At 46.2% G+C, this 15,787-nt stretch overlaps 1 protein-coding gene across 2 annotated transcripts in view; it reads right to left on the bottom strand.

The window, feature by feature from the left end:
• The window catches only part of CYP24A1 (cytochrome P450 family 24 subfamily A member 1), a 15,355-nt gene extending 4,767 nt beyond the window's left edge, over nucleotides 1-10,588 (bottom strand). The window contains exons 1-7 of one of the 2 annotated variants that reach the window (XM_007113341.2): nucleotides 9,920-10,588; nucleotides 9,518-9,708; nucleotides 8,012-8,105; nucleotides 6,060-6,156; nucleotides 3,752-3,843; nucleotides 2,982-3,093; nucleotides 1,349-1,494 (exon numbers count right to left, since the gene is read on the bottom strand). In XM_007113341.2, the coding sequence (XP_007113403.1) occupies nucleotides 1,349-1,494; nucleotides 2,982-3,093; nucleotides 3,752-3,843; nucleotides 6,060-6,156; nucleotides 8,012-8,105; nucleotides 9,518-9,708; nucleotides 9,920-10,177 (990 nt within the window). In that variant the 5' untranslated portion in view covers nucleotides 10,178-10,588. The remainder of the gene's footprint in view (nucleotides 1-1,348; nucleotides 1,495-2,981; nucleotides 3,094-3,751; nucleotides 3,844-6,059; nucleotides 6,157-8,011; nucleotides 8,106-9,517; nucleotides 9,709-9,919) is intronic. The other variant, XM_007113342.2, reaches the window with a different exon arrangement.
• Nucleotides 10,589-15,787: the final 5,199 nt, after the last annotated feature.

The following is a 15,787-nucleotide window of genomic DNA, read 5'->3' as shown; positions in this document are numbered from 1 at the left end:
GGCCACAAACCCACTGGCAGGCAGATTCTCAACAACTGTGCCACCAGGGAAGCCCAAGTCCCCACTTTTTTTTTTTTTTTTTTTTTTTTTTTTGCGGTACGCGGGCCTCTCACTGCTGTGGCCTCTCCCGTTGTGGAGCACAGGCTCCGGACGCGCAGGCTCAGTGGCCATGGCTCACGGGCCCAGCGGCTCCGCTGCATGTGGGATCTCCCCGGACGGGGGCACGAACCCGTGTCCCCTGCATCGGCAGGCGGACTCTCAACCACTGCGCCACCAGGGAAGCCCCCAAGTCCCCACTTTTGACAGCCTTCTGGAGCATGAGGAGAAATGAGAACCTTGCTATTCCCTGATGTAGAAAACCCTACTTTTTGTTCAGACCAGAAACACTACAGAAAGGGGGAAACATGGAACAGATATGACCTGGTACACATTTTTCTTAGAGATGATACGTGTATGAGGTGTTGGGGCCTGTGAGGAATATTATTATCATCACTCCAGTGACAGCTCAAAAAGTGAACCAAAGATGATGAAACCCACCTGAATACTTGTCAGTATTTATGTTTGGAGTTTGGCTGTATTGTGTACCTACTAGGAGTATCAACCACATTGGGGATAGAACTTTGGTATTTAAAATTAGCTGTTTCCTTTAAATTGAAATCAAGTGTTTCCCAAACTCCCTCTGTTGACAATTTTAAGCAGAAAAAAATATTATTGGAATTGCAGAGAGTATTCCAATGTTTTTAGACTAAATAACATCCACAGTTAGGCACTTTGAGGTAACATGCACAGCCTAAAATATATCCAGTTTTTAAACACCTAGATGATCTACCTTGCTGTGGTGTAGGATTTTACTGCTTCTTAATTCCTGTCGCATTTTTTGTTTTGTTTTTTGCGGTACGCGGGCCTCGCACTGCTGTGGCTTGCGGGGCACAGGCTCCGGACGCGCAGGCCCAGCGGCCATGGCTCACGGGCCCAGCCGCTCCGCGGCACGTGGGATCCTCCCGGACCGGGGCACAAACCCGCGTCCCCCGCATCGGCAGGCGGACTCTCGACCACTGTGCCACCAGGGAAAATCCCTCCTGTCGCATTTTGCATATTTGTCGTGGCACTTATACCCTGAACCGGATTTCTGTCTCTAAAGCACATGAATTTTTCTATCATATGTTTAAGCACAAAGGCTGTGCTCTGGGTCTCCTGCACATTTCTAGTATGAGAATTTTTATGTCTGCTAAGCTAATGCTCAGTTAATCCTTATGGAATAGGTGAGTTGAATGACTACGTAAAATTCATCATGAAAAAGATTTTACAGCCCGTCGATTTAGCAAACTAAAACCGGGCCCACCCTTACCGTTTCCACCGCAGCCAGCTGGAGCTCCGTCACAGCCGCATACAATTCCTTCTTTGAAAGCTGATTGTGGTGATAAATATCACTAATGAAATCCATGCTGGGCTGCTCGGAATATTTCTCTAACCGGTTGTCGACACAAGATTTGACTGTTGGAGAAGAGAAAAAGGGAGAGGCAATCAGCTGAAAATTAGGAGGAGGAAAAGAGTGAAATGGAACCCAGGATCAAATTCTCCTTGTAACATCTAAAGGGTCTTTGCAGGCAATCTGACAATTTGTTAGATGAGCTAATACTGCCTTGTTGTTAGGTCAGCAAGCACTGACCAATGCCCACAGGAGCAGGGCTTCTCAAATATTAACGTGCACAAGAATCCCCCGGGCATCTTCTTAAAATGCAGATTCTGATTCTAGAGTCTGGGGTGGGCCTGGAAGTCTGATTTCTAACAAGCTACCAGGGGATGCTGTTGCTGGATCTGCAGTCACGTTTTGAGTAGGAAGAGGTTAGAGCTTGGGAGAGAGAGGTCATCATGAGAGAGAGGTCATCATGAGACAGAGGTGGCATTTGGGTCCGTTCTCAGAATCAGAACTTGGTCCCATATCCAAGCATCTAGCAGATATGGTCACTGATACAGACACAGTGGGATTTGGCTCCCAAATCCTGGCATCAGAGGAGAGGAGAACCCCTCCCCCATTGTTATCAAACATAAACATACACATACACACACACATGCAGTGCCCATGCCTGCTGACAATAATGGTGATGTTTGTCAAGTACATTCTAGGCATGCACCTCCCTCACTTCAATCCATCGTACAAGCCACCACCATAATAATCATGGTGATGATGGTAAAAATGATGACAATAAATGGCACAGCAGTTACAGTTAGATCTCTGCCTGGCTTCAGCCCTGGTTTTGCCATTACCTAGCATGCAATCTTGATAAAGTTACTTAATTTTGTGTCTCAGTTCCATCACTCAGGCCTAATAGAAAACCCTACTTTACAGGGTTTCTGTGAGAATTAAATGAGTGTGTGTGTGTATACTCAGAACAATACTTAGCACCAAATATTCCCTTCATCCTGTAGCAGAAATAGCTCTGATCCATTGAGATATTGGACTATGCCAGGTTTTTTTTTTTTTTTTAGGTTTTGCAGAAATTATATTACATATTTTCTTGGCAGGAAACAGTGACAGTTCCCACTAAATCATATGCCAGGTTTTAAGTTATCTATATTAGAACTGAAAACAGTTGTACTGAGGTACATACTACTACTACTACTACTACTACCACTATTAACCCATTTTAGAGGCGAGACAACTGAGGATGAAAAAGAGTGCATTTGGCCAAGCCACCACACCCAATGACAGAGCTGGGACTTGAACCCAGGAATCTTTGACTCCAAAGGTCTTGCTTTTAACCACTCCTAGTTCCCAAAGAAGACTACAGAAAACTACCTCCTGCCTTTTCCTAGAATTCATCTGCACCAGGGCAATCCCCAAATTCATGAGTTTGCAAAGCCCAAAAGAATCCGGAGGAGCAACTCCATCAAAGGATGGGGTGCTGAGGCCAAGATCATCCAGACCTTCCGGCAGCAGCTCCGGAGACAGGGTTGCTGGGCACATGTGGCCACGTTACCCGATTTGAAAATGGTGTCCCAGGCCAGAGTGTGCGCCTGCCAGACCTTGGTGTTGAGGCTTTTGTGCAGCTCGACTGGCGTGACCATCATCCTCCCAAACGTGCTCATCATCTGTGGGAAACACAAATGCCTTTTCACCCCCGTGTCTCTTTCTCTCAAAGACAACTTGCACTCCTTGAGAGAAGCGTTCTAAACAACTGCACCCTTTGCTCCCCTAAAGGCCGGAATTCCAAGGACGCCTCAGGGCTCTCAGCACCAGTCCCCAGCCCGACCCTCCAGGGACATATGAAAGTCATCTTTGGGATGCTTTTCCACTGGATGTGTTTCATAAAAAAATTGATCTTATGACCTAAACGTAAAAAAAGAAGAAAGGATACAAATCTCATATCCATTTCCAGTTCCAATAATTTCCAAACTTCAGCCATTCCTAAAACCAGTTTCACAGGGTCTGCTATCTCTACATACAACCTAAACAATCCCCCAAATTTTAATCTGAAAATTTTCAGACTCTTTGAAGTAGTACTTTAATCAACTGACCTTTAACGGAAATACCTACTTTCACCTTGCCTGACAACAACTGAATGTGCTTTTTTATTATATGTACATATATGCACATTCATTCATGAAAATATGCAACACATTAAAATGAACACTTAACTACTTTAATGAAATACGGGTGGATGCCACTCTTGGGAAACACTGTGACGCTCACTTGTTAGGTTCTGTAAACGCTTTTTAAGGGAAGGCTCTCTACCCAGGAGATGCTTACTGTTTTGATGGCCATGATGAAGTTCAAAGCTTCATCGCCTGCATTCTTCTGAAGGAGCCCAAATCTCTTCTCATATAGCACAAGGCAGATGCCTGTTATTTAAAATAATCAACACTGTTACCCATTCACAGCGACACTGGAGTCTATGATTAGCTGGCTACCAAAGGTTCAATTCTGTCTCCCATAAAAATGAGGTCTTTTCGAAGAACAGAGGAAAAGCAAATTCTCTGAGAGAAAGGGGCCTGATTACTCTCCTCTCTTTCTAGAATTATCTCTAGGTCCAATGACTCATCCCCTGCAGAACCTCCTGATCAGAAAAGCCACTGTGAAGATGCAGCCATTTTTATACATGAGTGAATCTCTCCTGTAATGTCTTGATTTTCTCAGAGTTTACCCTTGATATCATGTGTAGCGGCCATTGTTAATGATCTACTCCATACTCATTCTTCCCCATTTCTTCCCTAAGAGAACCCCGATTTTATTTAGGCTGTCAATGTATCAGTCCTCAGGCAATAAGTCGGGATTGATCTAAGACAGTTCTGTTCCCTGATTTCCCAGGCTTCCTGTAGCAGCCAAAGCAGTCACATGACCCAGGTCTGGCCAATGAGATTCAAGGGAGACACTTTTGCTTTCTTGATAAAGGGGAAAGTACTGCTGGCTTAGCTCTTCCCTCTTTCCTTCTTGTTTTTGCCTAGAATGCAGGGGTGAGGCCAGGAGGGGCAGGAGCCATTCTGCAAGAAGCCAACTAGCTCAGGATGGATGAGAAGGAAGACAGAACAAGCTTGGGTCCCAGTGACATCACTGAGTGCCAGCTGTGGACTGGCTTCCTCAAGACTTCTCATAACGCTGGACAATAATTTGTCAACCACCACGGTGAGGTTTTCTTTGACTTGCAAAGAAATGCATTTGATACTCCTTAATTTGGGTATTTCCAGTGGACGATCTCCAAAACATACTCTTCTTTTCTCCTCTATAATCATTCCCTCTTTCCCTTAACACCTTCTGTGGATTTCTTATTGGCAAGGGGCTTTCTCATGTGCTAAGGTGACAGTCTGTAACTTTACAACGAGGTCTATCTGATGGGGGCGACAGGTCAGGACAAAAGCCTCCGTCCCGGGGCACCCTCTCCAATTCCTCACATCAGCAGTCAAGAGTGATCCTTCCAGCAAATCAGACCTTGGCAGCTTCCTGCTAAAATCACTCTCCTATTGCTCCCAGGGACTCTGGGCTCAAAGCCAATGCCCATCCCTGGGTTACAGGATTGACATGGGCTGCTTCCTCCCATCCTCTGCCCTGGACATCCTCGTCCCTTGCTGGACATGCTCCAGTCACTCGGAACACCCTTCTTTCTCCTCAACACAACACTCTCTGTTCCTTCAGCCTGGAACATTCCATCTTCCTTCACTTTCACCTGGGAAACTCCTGCTCATCCCCCAGGCCTCGGCTGAGACGGGACCACCTCTGTGAAGCGGCCCTGACCATGCTCAGCTGAGGCAGCCACTAGGATTCTCCCCCAGCCTTGAACCCCCTCCGTCAAGCGCTCCCCTTTCTACTGCAACTGCCTTGTTCCCCTGCCTGCATCTCCACTGGGCAGCGAGCACATCAAGACAGGGCTTTGCTTTTATTCCCAGCGTGGTCCTTGAAAACAGTGATCATGCTCCCTTCTGTTCGGAACTTTCCATGGCTCAACATCAGACTCAAAGTAAACGTTCTTGCGGGGACTTTCAGGCCCCGGCTTAATCTTTCTCAGCTCCTCTCTCCCCTCCCCCCATAATCCACTCACACCAGCATCCTCGAAGTTCCCCAAAGACATTGTTCATGCTTTGCACCTCCTGTCTCCACTGTCCCAAGAGGCTTCCCACAGATACCCCGGTGGCTTGCTCCTTGCCTTCCTTTACGTCTCACCTCAAACGTCTCCTTACCAAGCAGACTTGCCTCACCTAGGGACCTATATTCTTTCTTGACTCCCTTACTCCTTGGCAGAGCATATATTAAAATATATTTACTAGTTGATTGTCACCCCTACTAAAATCTGAGCTCCATGTGAGCAAGGATGTTGCCTGTTTTGTTCACTGCTGTGTCCCTAGTACAGTGCCTGGCACATAGCAGGTGTTGTATGTTTGCTGAATGACTACACAAACAATCCAGAGGGTAAAGCATCACCTAAATGCCTGAAAGCATTAAGAGGGCGGCTATGGCCTTTCCTACTCAGCAATAGTGTATGATTACAGAAGAGGTGTCCACAGGGCCATGTCTGTCCTCAAAATCACTTGCAAAATCCAACGAACAGGATGTGAAGACAACTTACTTTCAAATGACCATTTGTTCAGCTCGCCGTACAAGGCTTCAACGCGGCCTCGCTCATCACAGAGCTCACCTATTCTACCCGTAAAATCAGCCAAGACCTTAACAGAAAGAAATCACCAAAGACACATTTCAGTCACCGAAGGAAAACAAAAGTGTCAAGTTCAGTAAGTTATCTTCAGGTTTTGCTACCTTGTATATTCACTGCCCATAATGTTACTCATTCTGAATCATCACTAATTATATATTCTCCTTGGGAGTTCATCTTCTGCCCCAACACCCTTGTCCTGGGTTATTTCCTGAGCGTTCCCTGCAGCCTCCCTGAAGCTTAGGTTTCAGCTTTTGATCTAAATTTAAGAAAAGGAAAACATTTCTTCTAATCAGAATGGAGAATAAACCACAAAGGAGGAATCAGCCCAGTGTCTCTGTGGGGACAACGTCTCAAGGCCTCTGGCTACCCTGAGGCTTGCCACTTCCATAGCTGGGCAGGCAAACGTCTCCTTACTGGTTGGTGTTGTATGAAGCTTGTTAAGCTTAGAGCCAGGGAACTGTAAGTTCTGGACGCAGCGCCTTTACTAAATAGCTCTGTCACCTTGGGCAAGTCCTATACGGCCCCCAGAGGCCAGTTTCCACAATCAGGGTTTTAGATGACTTAATGCTTTGCATTGAATGAGGCTTGTATAGAACCAGGCACGGTACAAAGTGTATTATTACCTTAGCTGATCCTCAAATAACCTCATGAGGTAGAAAGTACTGTCATTACTCCCATTTCCTAGGTAACAGATGAGAAAACTGAGGCTTAGAGAGTAGCTAAGGCACTCTCCCTTGGACACATAAAAGTGGCTCTGCTGGGGTCTGAAATAGGGTATATGTGACTACAAAATCCACAGGTGCAACTAATGGGCATGTTTAGTTTGTCCACATAGCATATTAAAAAGTACTTTGAATTTGTTACCATCAAAAAATCCAGAGATTTCACATGAACATATGAATTTTCCGTTAGTCATCAAAAAATAATAATACTTACTAGATCTGGTGACACTGGGTCTACATTTCCATGTGGCAGGCGTTTGCCAGAGCTGGGGCAGCTGTCCCTTCTAGAAAGAGCACGCACTATTCTGCTTGCTAAAATCCCTATTGGGCCTGCCTTATACATTTATATTAATCACCTGGCCCCTGGAAGCTTCTGAATTTGCAATCTTTCACCTATATGATCCTACGTGGGTCCAGTTCAAAATAACTACCCAGAGTGAACAGGAGTAAAAAGAATTCTCTACATGTTTAAATCCTTCCCCCTTTGGGCCCCTGCCGGCTAAAGGATAACATCTAAATACCTTAGCGTGGCACAAAAATATTGTAAAGACCTGCCGTCTGCCCAGCATCATTTCAGAGAAAGCTTCACTTCAGCTGCACGAAATGTACTGTTCTCTGAACACACCATCTCATGCCTCCATATTTTCAGCAGGCTATGCTCTCTGCCTGAATGCCTTTTCCCACCTTCTCTGGCTTGCAGACTCCTACTCATCCTAAAAAACCCAGCTCAGCTGTCACTACCTAGGAAGTTTATAGTGTTATCTCATTTAATCCTCACAGTAAACCTATGGAGTGGGAATTGTTACTCCCAGTCTATAGACTGGGAAAGTGAACAAGTTAAATGGTACAGTCAGGTTACATAGCTGGTGGGGGTGGGGTGACGTTCAAAACCAAGACGGTAGAATGTCAAAGTCTATGCTCGGAACTGCTCCCTTACCGTAATACTACTTTAAAAGGGAGTGAAGGAGGGAGGAATAAGGGTTTTGGAGGAGGAGGGTGTGGAGAGGAATGAGGAGAAAAGGAAGACTCCTGAATCATCCAAATTGCCTGCCTTTTCTTCTGCACTTTGTAGCTGTGGCTTGAAGCTCCACTAAACCCCTCGATCCCCAGGAGAACCAGGAAAGCGAACCCCATCCTGCAAACCTCATTGATTTTGTTGTCCAGCTTCATAATTTCCACTGGTTTCATTAGTTTCTTTTGAAAGGCACTCCTGACCCTCTGCCAGTCTTCTCCTTCCCTGGGAGAGAAGCAGAATTATATTTAGAGCAAAAGGAAAGGAAAAGAACGAAGAAGCAGAGACACCTCCAGTTCTCTGACTTCATGAACTATATAATCAAATGAACACAGAATCGTGCCAAGAAACAGGCAGAGAATAATTAGTATTGGAATATTCGGGGCTGGTTTGACAATACAATGAATAATCACTTCTCCCTTGAGCCAAAGATTGCACAGAAAGATCAAGTCCAGATATTTGGGTTCAGAACTTTTGATGTGCCCTCGCTGGGGTTGAACTGGGAGGCCAGTGGCCTGTTTCCAGCAGTAAGAGTGGGCACGTGAACACCCACTTCACCAGCAACTCGGATCTGTTTGAGGAAAAAAATCTTGTCTTCTTTCAATCTATTGAATTGGGTTGAAAGGCACATTCACAGAACACCTCGAATTTAGAATTTTCCCATTGCCTTCAAATAACAGTCAGAGATTCACCGGAGCTGTAAAAAGCCTGTTCTCATCATGAACCCTTTTGCACTTGCTCTATAGATGACCACGCTGCCTGTGAAACATCATGCATTGATACCGTTTTTAATTCCAGTAATTAGGGATTTCCCTGGTGGCTCAGTGGTTAAGAATCTGCCTGCCAGTGCAGGGGACACGGGTTCAATCCCTGGTCCTGGAAGATCCCACATGCTGCAGAGCAACTAAGCCCGTGCGCCACAACTACTGAGCCTGCGCTCTAGAGCCCGCGAGCCTGCTAGCCACACCTAGAAAAAGCCAGAGCGCAGCAACGAAGACCCAATGTAGCCACAAATAAATAAATGAATAAATACATAAATCCAGTAATTATATATATCCTGAAAAATACGACTATTAGGCATTATAATTTGGGGGTAAAAAAAGTGCTAACGTATTAAATGCTAACAATGTAAAAGCTGAGGAATCATATCACATTAGAGTATTTCTCTCTAAAATGCAACCTCCACACCCCTCCATGCCAGCTTTCCAAGTAGGTCTATCTCCTAATTCCCAGTTTCCTTTACAAAGGAAGGTCATTGTCAAAAGCAAAAGGAATTAACGTCTGGCGTTTGAGCTACGGGCCGGGCGGGTCGCAGAATTTTAAGGGATAATTTTGTTTGTATAACATGTTTGCCTGGCACGCTAACTTGACAATCTCATTCCACCCAAGAGTCGCGTAACCTTTTTTTGACATTTCTTTGACGGAAAGGCCTGGCCGGCCCACTTGCCAGAAAGAACACAAGTGTTGCGTACTCAGCCCAGACGTCCCTCCACCCAGTCCACGCAAGAGCCCGTGACGGCAGCAGGTAGGGGCCTCCGTGTTCTCCCTGTATGAGAAGGGTCCAACCCCAGGGAACCCTAATTCCCGTCCCTTCCCAATTTCCAGCCGCCGAACCCCATCCTGCTTCCTGGACTCACAAGATCAGCAGTCCGTAGCCCTCCTCGCGATAGTCGCGATAGGCCTTCCACGGTTTGATCTCCAGCCGCTGGGGGTACGCGCTCTCCGTGCGGTAGAGCGCTTCCAGCAGACACGGCGAGCCCAAGTGCACCGAGTCGAAGGAACCTAACTTCATGCGGAAAATCTTGCCATATTTCTTGTGGTACTCCGCCTGCAGCGGGCCGGGCAGGGTGCGAAGTAAGCGAGCATCCCCTGCAGTCCCAAGAGCGCTTCTCCCGCCTCCTTCCTCCGGGGGACCGGGGACCGCTGCAGCCCGGACACACACCCGAGCGCACCGTGCGCCCGAACCGCGCGCCTCGGGGAGGGTTTGGAGAGCGAGGCGGGGAGCAGAGCGGGAACTGGGGGCGCGACGAGGCATTTACCAGCGTGTCGTGCTGTTTCTTGAGCCCTCCTTTCCAGAGAATCTCCAGCAGACTGCCCAGCAGTGGCCACTTGGTGGGACCGGGCAGGGCGGCCGCGTCTTGCGCCTCGCCCTGTTCCATCATGGGGCAGAGGGGCACCTCCCGCGGCCGACGGGGCGCGCACGCCGTAGATGTCACGGGTCTGGGGGGCTGCCCCAGGCTGCGCAGCTCCTGTAGGAAGGCGGCAAGGGAGCGGCTCTTGCCGATGGGGGAGCTCATGGCAGCGGGGGAGACCGGGCGCTTGGGAATGTGCGGGGGCTGGGAAGGGCGAGGTTGCTAAAGAGGCGCCGGCGAGAGCTGGGGGCTTGACGATTCTGCGGAAGAGAGGCAAAGAGGGGGAGCAGGTGTGATGGAGAGGGCGGAAGACGGACAGGGAGCAGAAGGGAGCTCGGCGAGGATGCTGGAGCTGCACCGCGCGGCAGCCTCAGGGAGCGGATGCCCGCCGAGCGCTGGCCGCAGGGGCTGGAGGAGCGCGCCGCCGGGAGTGGGGTGGCTCTTGGAAGAGGAAAGGAAAGGACGTGAGTCCGCCTGCTGGTTGCAAGTCTGACTCCCAGCTCTGGAGTAGCGAAGTGGAGGTGTCTAGGAAGGTAGGAGAGATGCTGCTGGCGCCGCGCTTCCCTCCGGTCCCTCCCCACGCTCCGTGCCCGGGGACCATGTATTTATGGAGACAGGGCAGGCCGTGGGTGGCCAATGAGCACGCTAAGTGGGGCGGAGTGGGTTACGGCTGGCCAGGCCCGGAGGGACGCGGGACCCGGGGTTGGGGGTGGTGCATGGAAGTAGGACGGAGTCAGCGAGGTGAGCGAGGGCGCCGCGCCTCGGGTGACCGGAGCGCGGCTCTCCGGGCGGGAACGCCGCGGACTCCACCCTGGAGATAATCCCCCAGGGAAGGCACACCGGAGTTCACCGGGCGTGCGCCGAGCGCGCCTCCCCGCCCTCCCCCGGCGGCCGGGAACTGCAGCCCGGCGCTTGCACAATCGCGCCGCCGCGCTGGCGAGGGCTCCGAGTACGGTCCCGGGGAGGCTGCCGGCGCCCGCCGGAGCCCGAGAGCCCGCGCGTTGCCCGAATCCAGTTTTTTTGCCAGCCGGGACGGAAGTGTTTCTGGAGGAAGGTTGGCTTTCTGCACCTCCCAAGGTGCGGAGGGTTTGAGTCTTAGTGAAAGGCACCCGAAGAGGGGATTTCACCTTAGGGTCTTAACTTGGGCAAGGAGGAGCCGCTGAATTTGGAGAGTTTTCTCCCTAGCTGCTCCATTTTGGTTGTTATGAAGATGTAATGAGTGAGTGCAGGTTAAAGCGCCTACAACGTAGTCCACCGTCAGTACTCCACCTGACGTTGCCATTTTAGCTGGTTATGAAATGAGAGGCAAAAGCAGGGCTTGTGGTTGAGACTGGGCATCTGCCCCTCCCTCCATTTGGACACCGACCACCTTGTGCAAAAGCTAGGCACCTGCACCTTCGAACCGCGGCCCCTACCATCCCCATCCATCCCTACAAAGTCCATCTTAAGCAAGCGCGGGAGGGAACACACCACACACGGGCAACTGCCCCTCCCTCCATTTGGACACCGACCACCTTGTGCAAAAGCTAGGCACCTCCATCCCTACAAAGTCCATCTTAAGCAAGCGCGGGAGGGAACACACCACACACACACACACACACACACACACACACACACACACACACACACACACACACACACTTCCTAGAGTCCTCGTGGCTGGCAAGGGTAGAACTCTCTGTACTAACCGAGGAAGAGAAGTTGGAGATTTTGCTGATTGTTTTGAAGTGGTTCGTATTCTTTCGTTCTGATCCAGTACAAAAACGACCGCCAGCCAAGGAGGAGGTGAGGGAAGTTCTGTTTCCTCTGAGGGTTTTCAGTTACGTGACTGCGTCATTTTGACCCTGGTGTCAAATGCTTCTCTCGTAAGTTTATTGTAAACTTTTAGCTGGTTTTTTGAAAACCTTTTGCAGGCCGACGTGAGCTTGAACTCCGTCATTTCAGATTTGTCTTGATTAAACGTTAATGACTGTTAATGTTAATAAAAGTAATAGTTATATATTTATATAATTAATACATAATGTATTATATCTATATAGATATCTCTATATATACACTATATAGTACATATTCTATAGCATATGCTATAGAATATATACTATATGTAATAGACACTATATCTTATATACCATATGTTACTTAGTGTACAAATATAAAGCTTTCTAGGGCTTATGATAAGCCAGGCACTAAGCTAGACATTTTACGTAGAATTTCCCATTTCAGCTCAATGGCAAAAAAATAAATGAATAAATAAAGTTAAAATTTAGAGAGTTCTATAATTTGCCCTGTGTCACAGACCTTATCATAGGGTTATGTGGAAGTCAGACCCCGATTTTCTGATTTTGGCCTTTACTGTGTACCTTCATATACAACATGCTATATTACATCACCTTGTCTTAAACCAGGAATATCTCAGAATATTGTAAATGTTTCTTAAACGGGAATATCTCCAAAACGGAGGTGGGTGGGATCAGTATATGTGGAGCTGTGTGGGGCAAATGTTGTTTCGCGCCTCAATGGTGGTAAAATAAATAAATAAAAAACCCCAAACAGAAGAACCATTCAGTTCACCACTGTGTGCCTTTCTACTGGCACGGTGCTTGACACATAGTAGGTGCTCAAGAAATGCTAAATCCTATTGTTATGTCAGCTATTGAGTTATCTGCCCCACACCCCCCGCCGCTGTGTTTTCTTTTCTTTCTCTGTCTGCAGGTGTGCTTAAGCAGAAAGGAAAATTATTTCAGATTTGCTAGGTTCTCTCATGAGTTTAGCATCATTTTGCTTTATAAACTCCAAATAGATACTTAGAAGTGCAGGCAGTCATTATTCTCATAATAGCCAGCCAGAAAATTCCTATTTCAGAGAAATTGTTTTCTCATGTCCAGTGGAGAAAGTCCCGGATTGCAGAAGAAAGCAGTGCTGCTTCTTTAAAACTTGGCTGACATCAACACATACCCGTCTTTGATGAGGTGCCGCTAAATACAAAATGACTACTTTGAGCCCCGCCTCCCCCGTGGTCCCAGAAACTCACTCTTCCTCCCTTGGCCTCCTCTCTCGCTCATTACTGAGACCCTGTGAGTCAGTTGCTGGGAATTACTAATGAGAGATCTTGAAGCACCTGGTAACGGCCCACCATAATTACCAAGACAGGCGCCGGCCCTCTGTTTTGTTCCGGGAAATCTTACCAAGTCCTGAATAGATCATTATACTCCAGCCCTCACACCAAGCGATCGCAGATGACAAAATTCTCTCTCTCTCTCTCGTGTGTGTGTGTGTGTGTGTGTGTGTGTGTGTGTGTGTGTGTGTCTGCACATGCGCATTTGTGTGAGCTTGTGTGATGAGGGTGAGGTTGAGGGTCCCAAAGAGGGCAACGGCTGATTTCTCTGTGCTGAGAAACACAGCGCTCTCTCAAATATATCAAATGTTAATACATAGTTTTGTGCTTCAGAGCTTTGGCTAAACTAGCGGGTGTCTTGTATATCCACTTACTGATTGTGGAAACTTGAAGGACTTACTTTCCACATCTGTCGAATGGATGGTGTTAGAACCAACCACACAGTAAAGGTCAAGTCTCCCGGAAATAAGAGTGATAAAAATAGCCAATCTTGTGGGGTTGCTGTGAGAATAATACATCTACAGTTCTTAGCACAGTAAAATGCTCAGTGAATATTACCTACAATATTACTCTATTGTATGCCGTGGTTTTTGCAAACGACATACAAGAGAGGCAACATAGATGTCTCAGTTGTTATACCGAGTGTTCAACTTAATACTGTAGTTTTGACTCAGGAAACTGTATAATTGAATAAAGCCAGAGGAAGACTAACAAAGAAATGCTGGTGAGTTCAAATCCCAGCTCAGCCACTTAGGAGCCAGATCAACCAGTGATAATTTACTTTTACCAATGTCAGGCTCAGGTAGCTCATCTCAAAGTGCTGATAATGAGAGTACCTACCCAACAGGGTTTTTCTGAGGATGACAAAGCACTGAAAGTCCTTGGCATATAGTAAAGGTTCTAAAATGTTTATTGTTAACATTAATAAGAATTAACAGGGTTTGGGCTCTCAAATAATGAAGGTCATAATCTCTTGCATTTGTCTTGGGGTTTCCTGTCTAATTAGACACACACAAAAAAAATTCTTGAAATTACAGACATTGTCTCTCTTTTTTTTTTTTTTGTCTCTCCTAGAGCAAATGACACAGTGCCGTTTACCTTGGCCAGCATCCGATAAGCACATAATAGGCAATTGATCATTGATGATTTCCTCATTGCCAAATGAAAAGAGAAAGATTTGTATCAATACATTCTTTGTTTTCTGAGGAAGAGATCGTTGGAAAATCCCGGAGGGTTTTATTTGAGTGTCATATAGGAAGCAATTCTATATGACAAAAACAATAGCTTGGCTTTCAACAGCTTGGGTTGAAGCCAAGGCTCTACCACTCACTAGCTGTGTGACCTTAGGCAAATTATTTAACCTCTCTGAGCCTAGTTTCCTCATTCATAAAATTGGGGGTTACTATACTTATGTCTTAGGAAGGTTAAGATGAATATTTGAAATATCAGCCGAAGTGCCATCAACCATTGTCTTCACAAAGGTCCATTTGGCTCCTGTATATGCTTGATGATTTCTGAGTAGAATTCAGCCCTGTTGGTAAATTATACTATGAAAAAATGTATCTTAAAGCCTCCAAAATGAGTTACATGGAGAGAACTTTTGTAAAAGTTCGTTAAAAGAGCAGGTTCATTTCTAAGGAGATGAAAAACACAGGCGTGCACTCAAGTTTATAAGTCATTTTACTATTACTACATACTATTTATTTATTTATTTATTTAGGCCACATCATGAGGCATGTGAGATCTTAGTTCCCTGACCCGGGATTGAACCTGTGCCCCCTGCAGTGGAAGCGCAGTCTTAACCACTGGACTGCCAGGGAAATCCCAACAAATTGTAATTTATTGAAGAGCTACTATGTGTCTGCCAGATATTTTGTATCTCTACTCACACAATTGGTAAGTTAAGTGTTATTTCCCATTTTGTGTGAGTAAACTTGTTTCTTATAGAGTTTAAGCCAGACCTGAGTTTGAATCCACCATACTACATACTACCAAACTGGTTCACCTTGTCCTCATCTGCAAAATGGGAATAATAATAGTGGCTCTTATATGTTATTATAACACTGTAGTTTTATTTTGTAACTTGAGTTCTAGCTTGCTTCAGGAGGTCCCTGATGGCAGGAAGACTGTCTGTCTTCTGCTGTATTCTTAGTACCTATAACTATGCTTGGATCAGTCAAGGTGCTCGATAAATAATTGTCAAATAACATATTGCAAAATAACAAAGATTAAATGCCTTATGTGTTACAGCTGTACTTGTTCTATTTGGTTGATTCTGTGGTTCTGGTGAAACACAGTTCCTGTGTTTAATTACAAACCTTATATATAGAGACATTTTATTTCCTTTTTTATTTTTTCAGAAATGTCTGGGGAAATCGAGGTCTGTATGTAGATGCGCCCTCTTTAAAGTGATAGAGCATCTCCACATAAAAATGGAGAAATCAATTAAATGAGTTAATATTTTGAATAGTGTTTTTTACATGGTAAATACTCAGTAAGTATTAGCAGTTACTATTATTATTATTAGCAGTAGTAGTAGTAGTATTAATTTTGGAAGATCTAGATATAACTGTCTGGTCCAGAGTCAAGCTAAGCTGGCTAATGAAAAAAATCCATTGATTTTGAAAAATTCCATTGGTGCTGATAAATGGAATATTTAT

The sequence above is a fragment of the Physeter macrocephalus genome, chromosome 14, assembly GCF_002837175.3.
Source record: "Physeter macrocephalus isolate SW-GA chromosome 14, ASM283717v5, whole genome shotgun sequence".
Classification (NCBI taxonomy): Eukaryota; Metazoa; Chordata; class Mammalia; order Artiodactyla; family Physeteridae; genus Physeter; species Physeter macrocephalus.
Note: the sequence above shows the minus strand (reverse complement) of the source record. Positions and strands in the feature narration are given on the sequence as shown.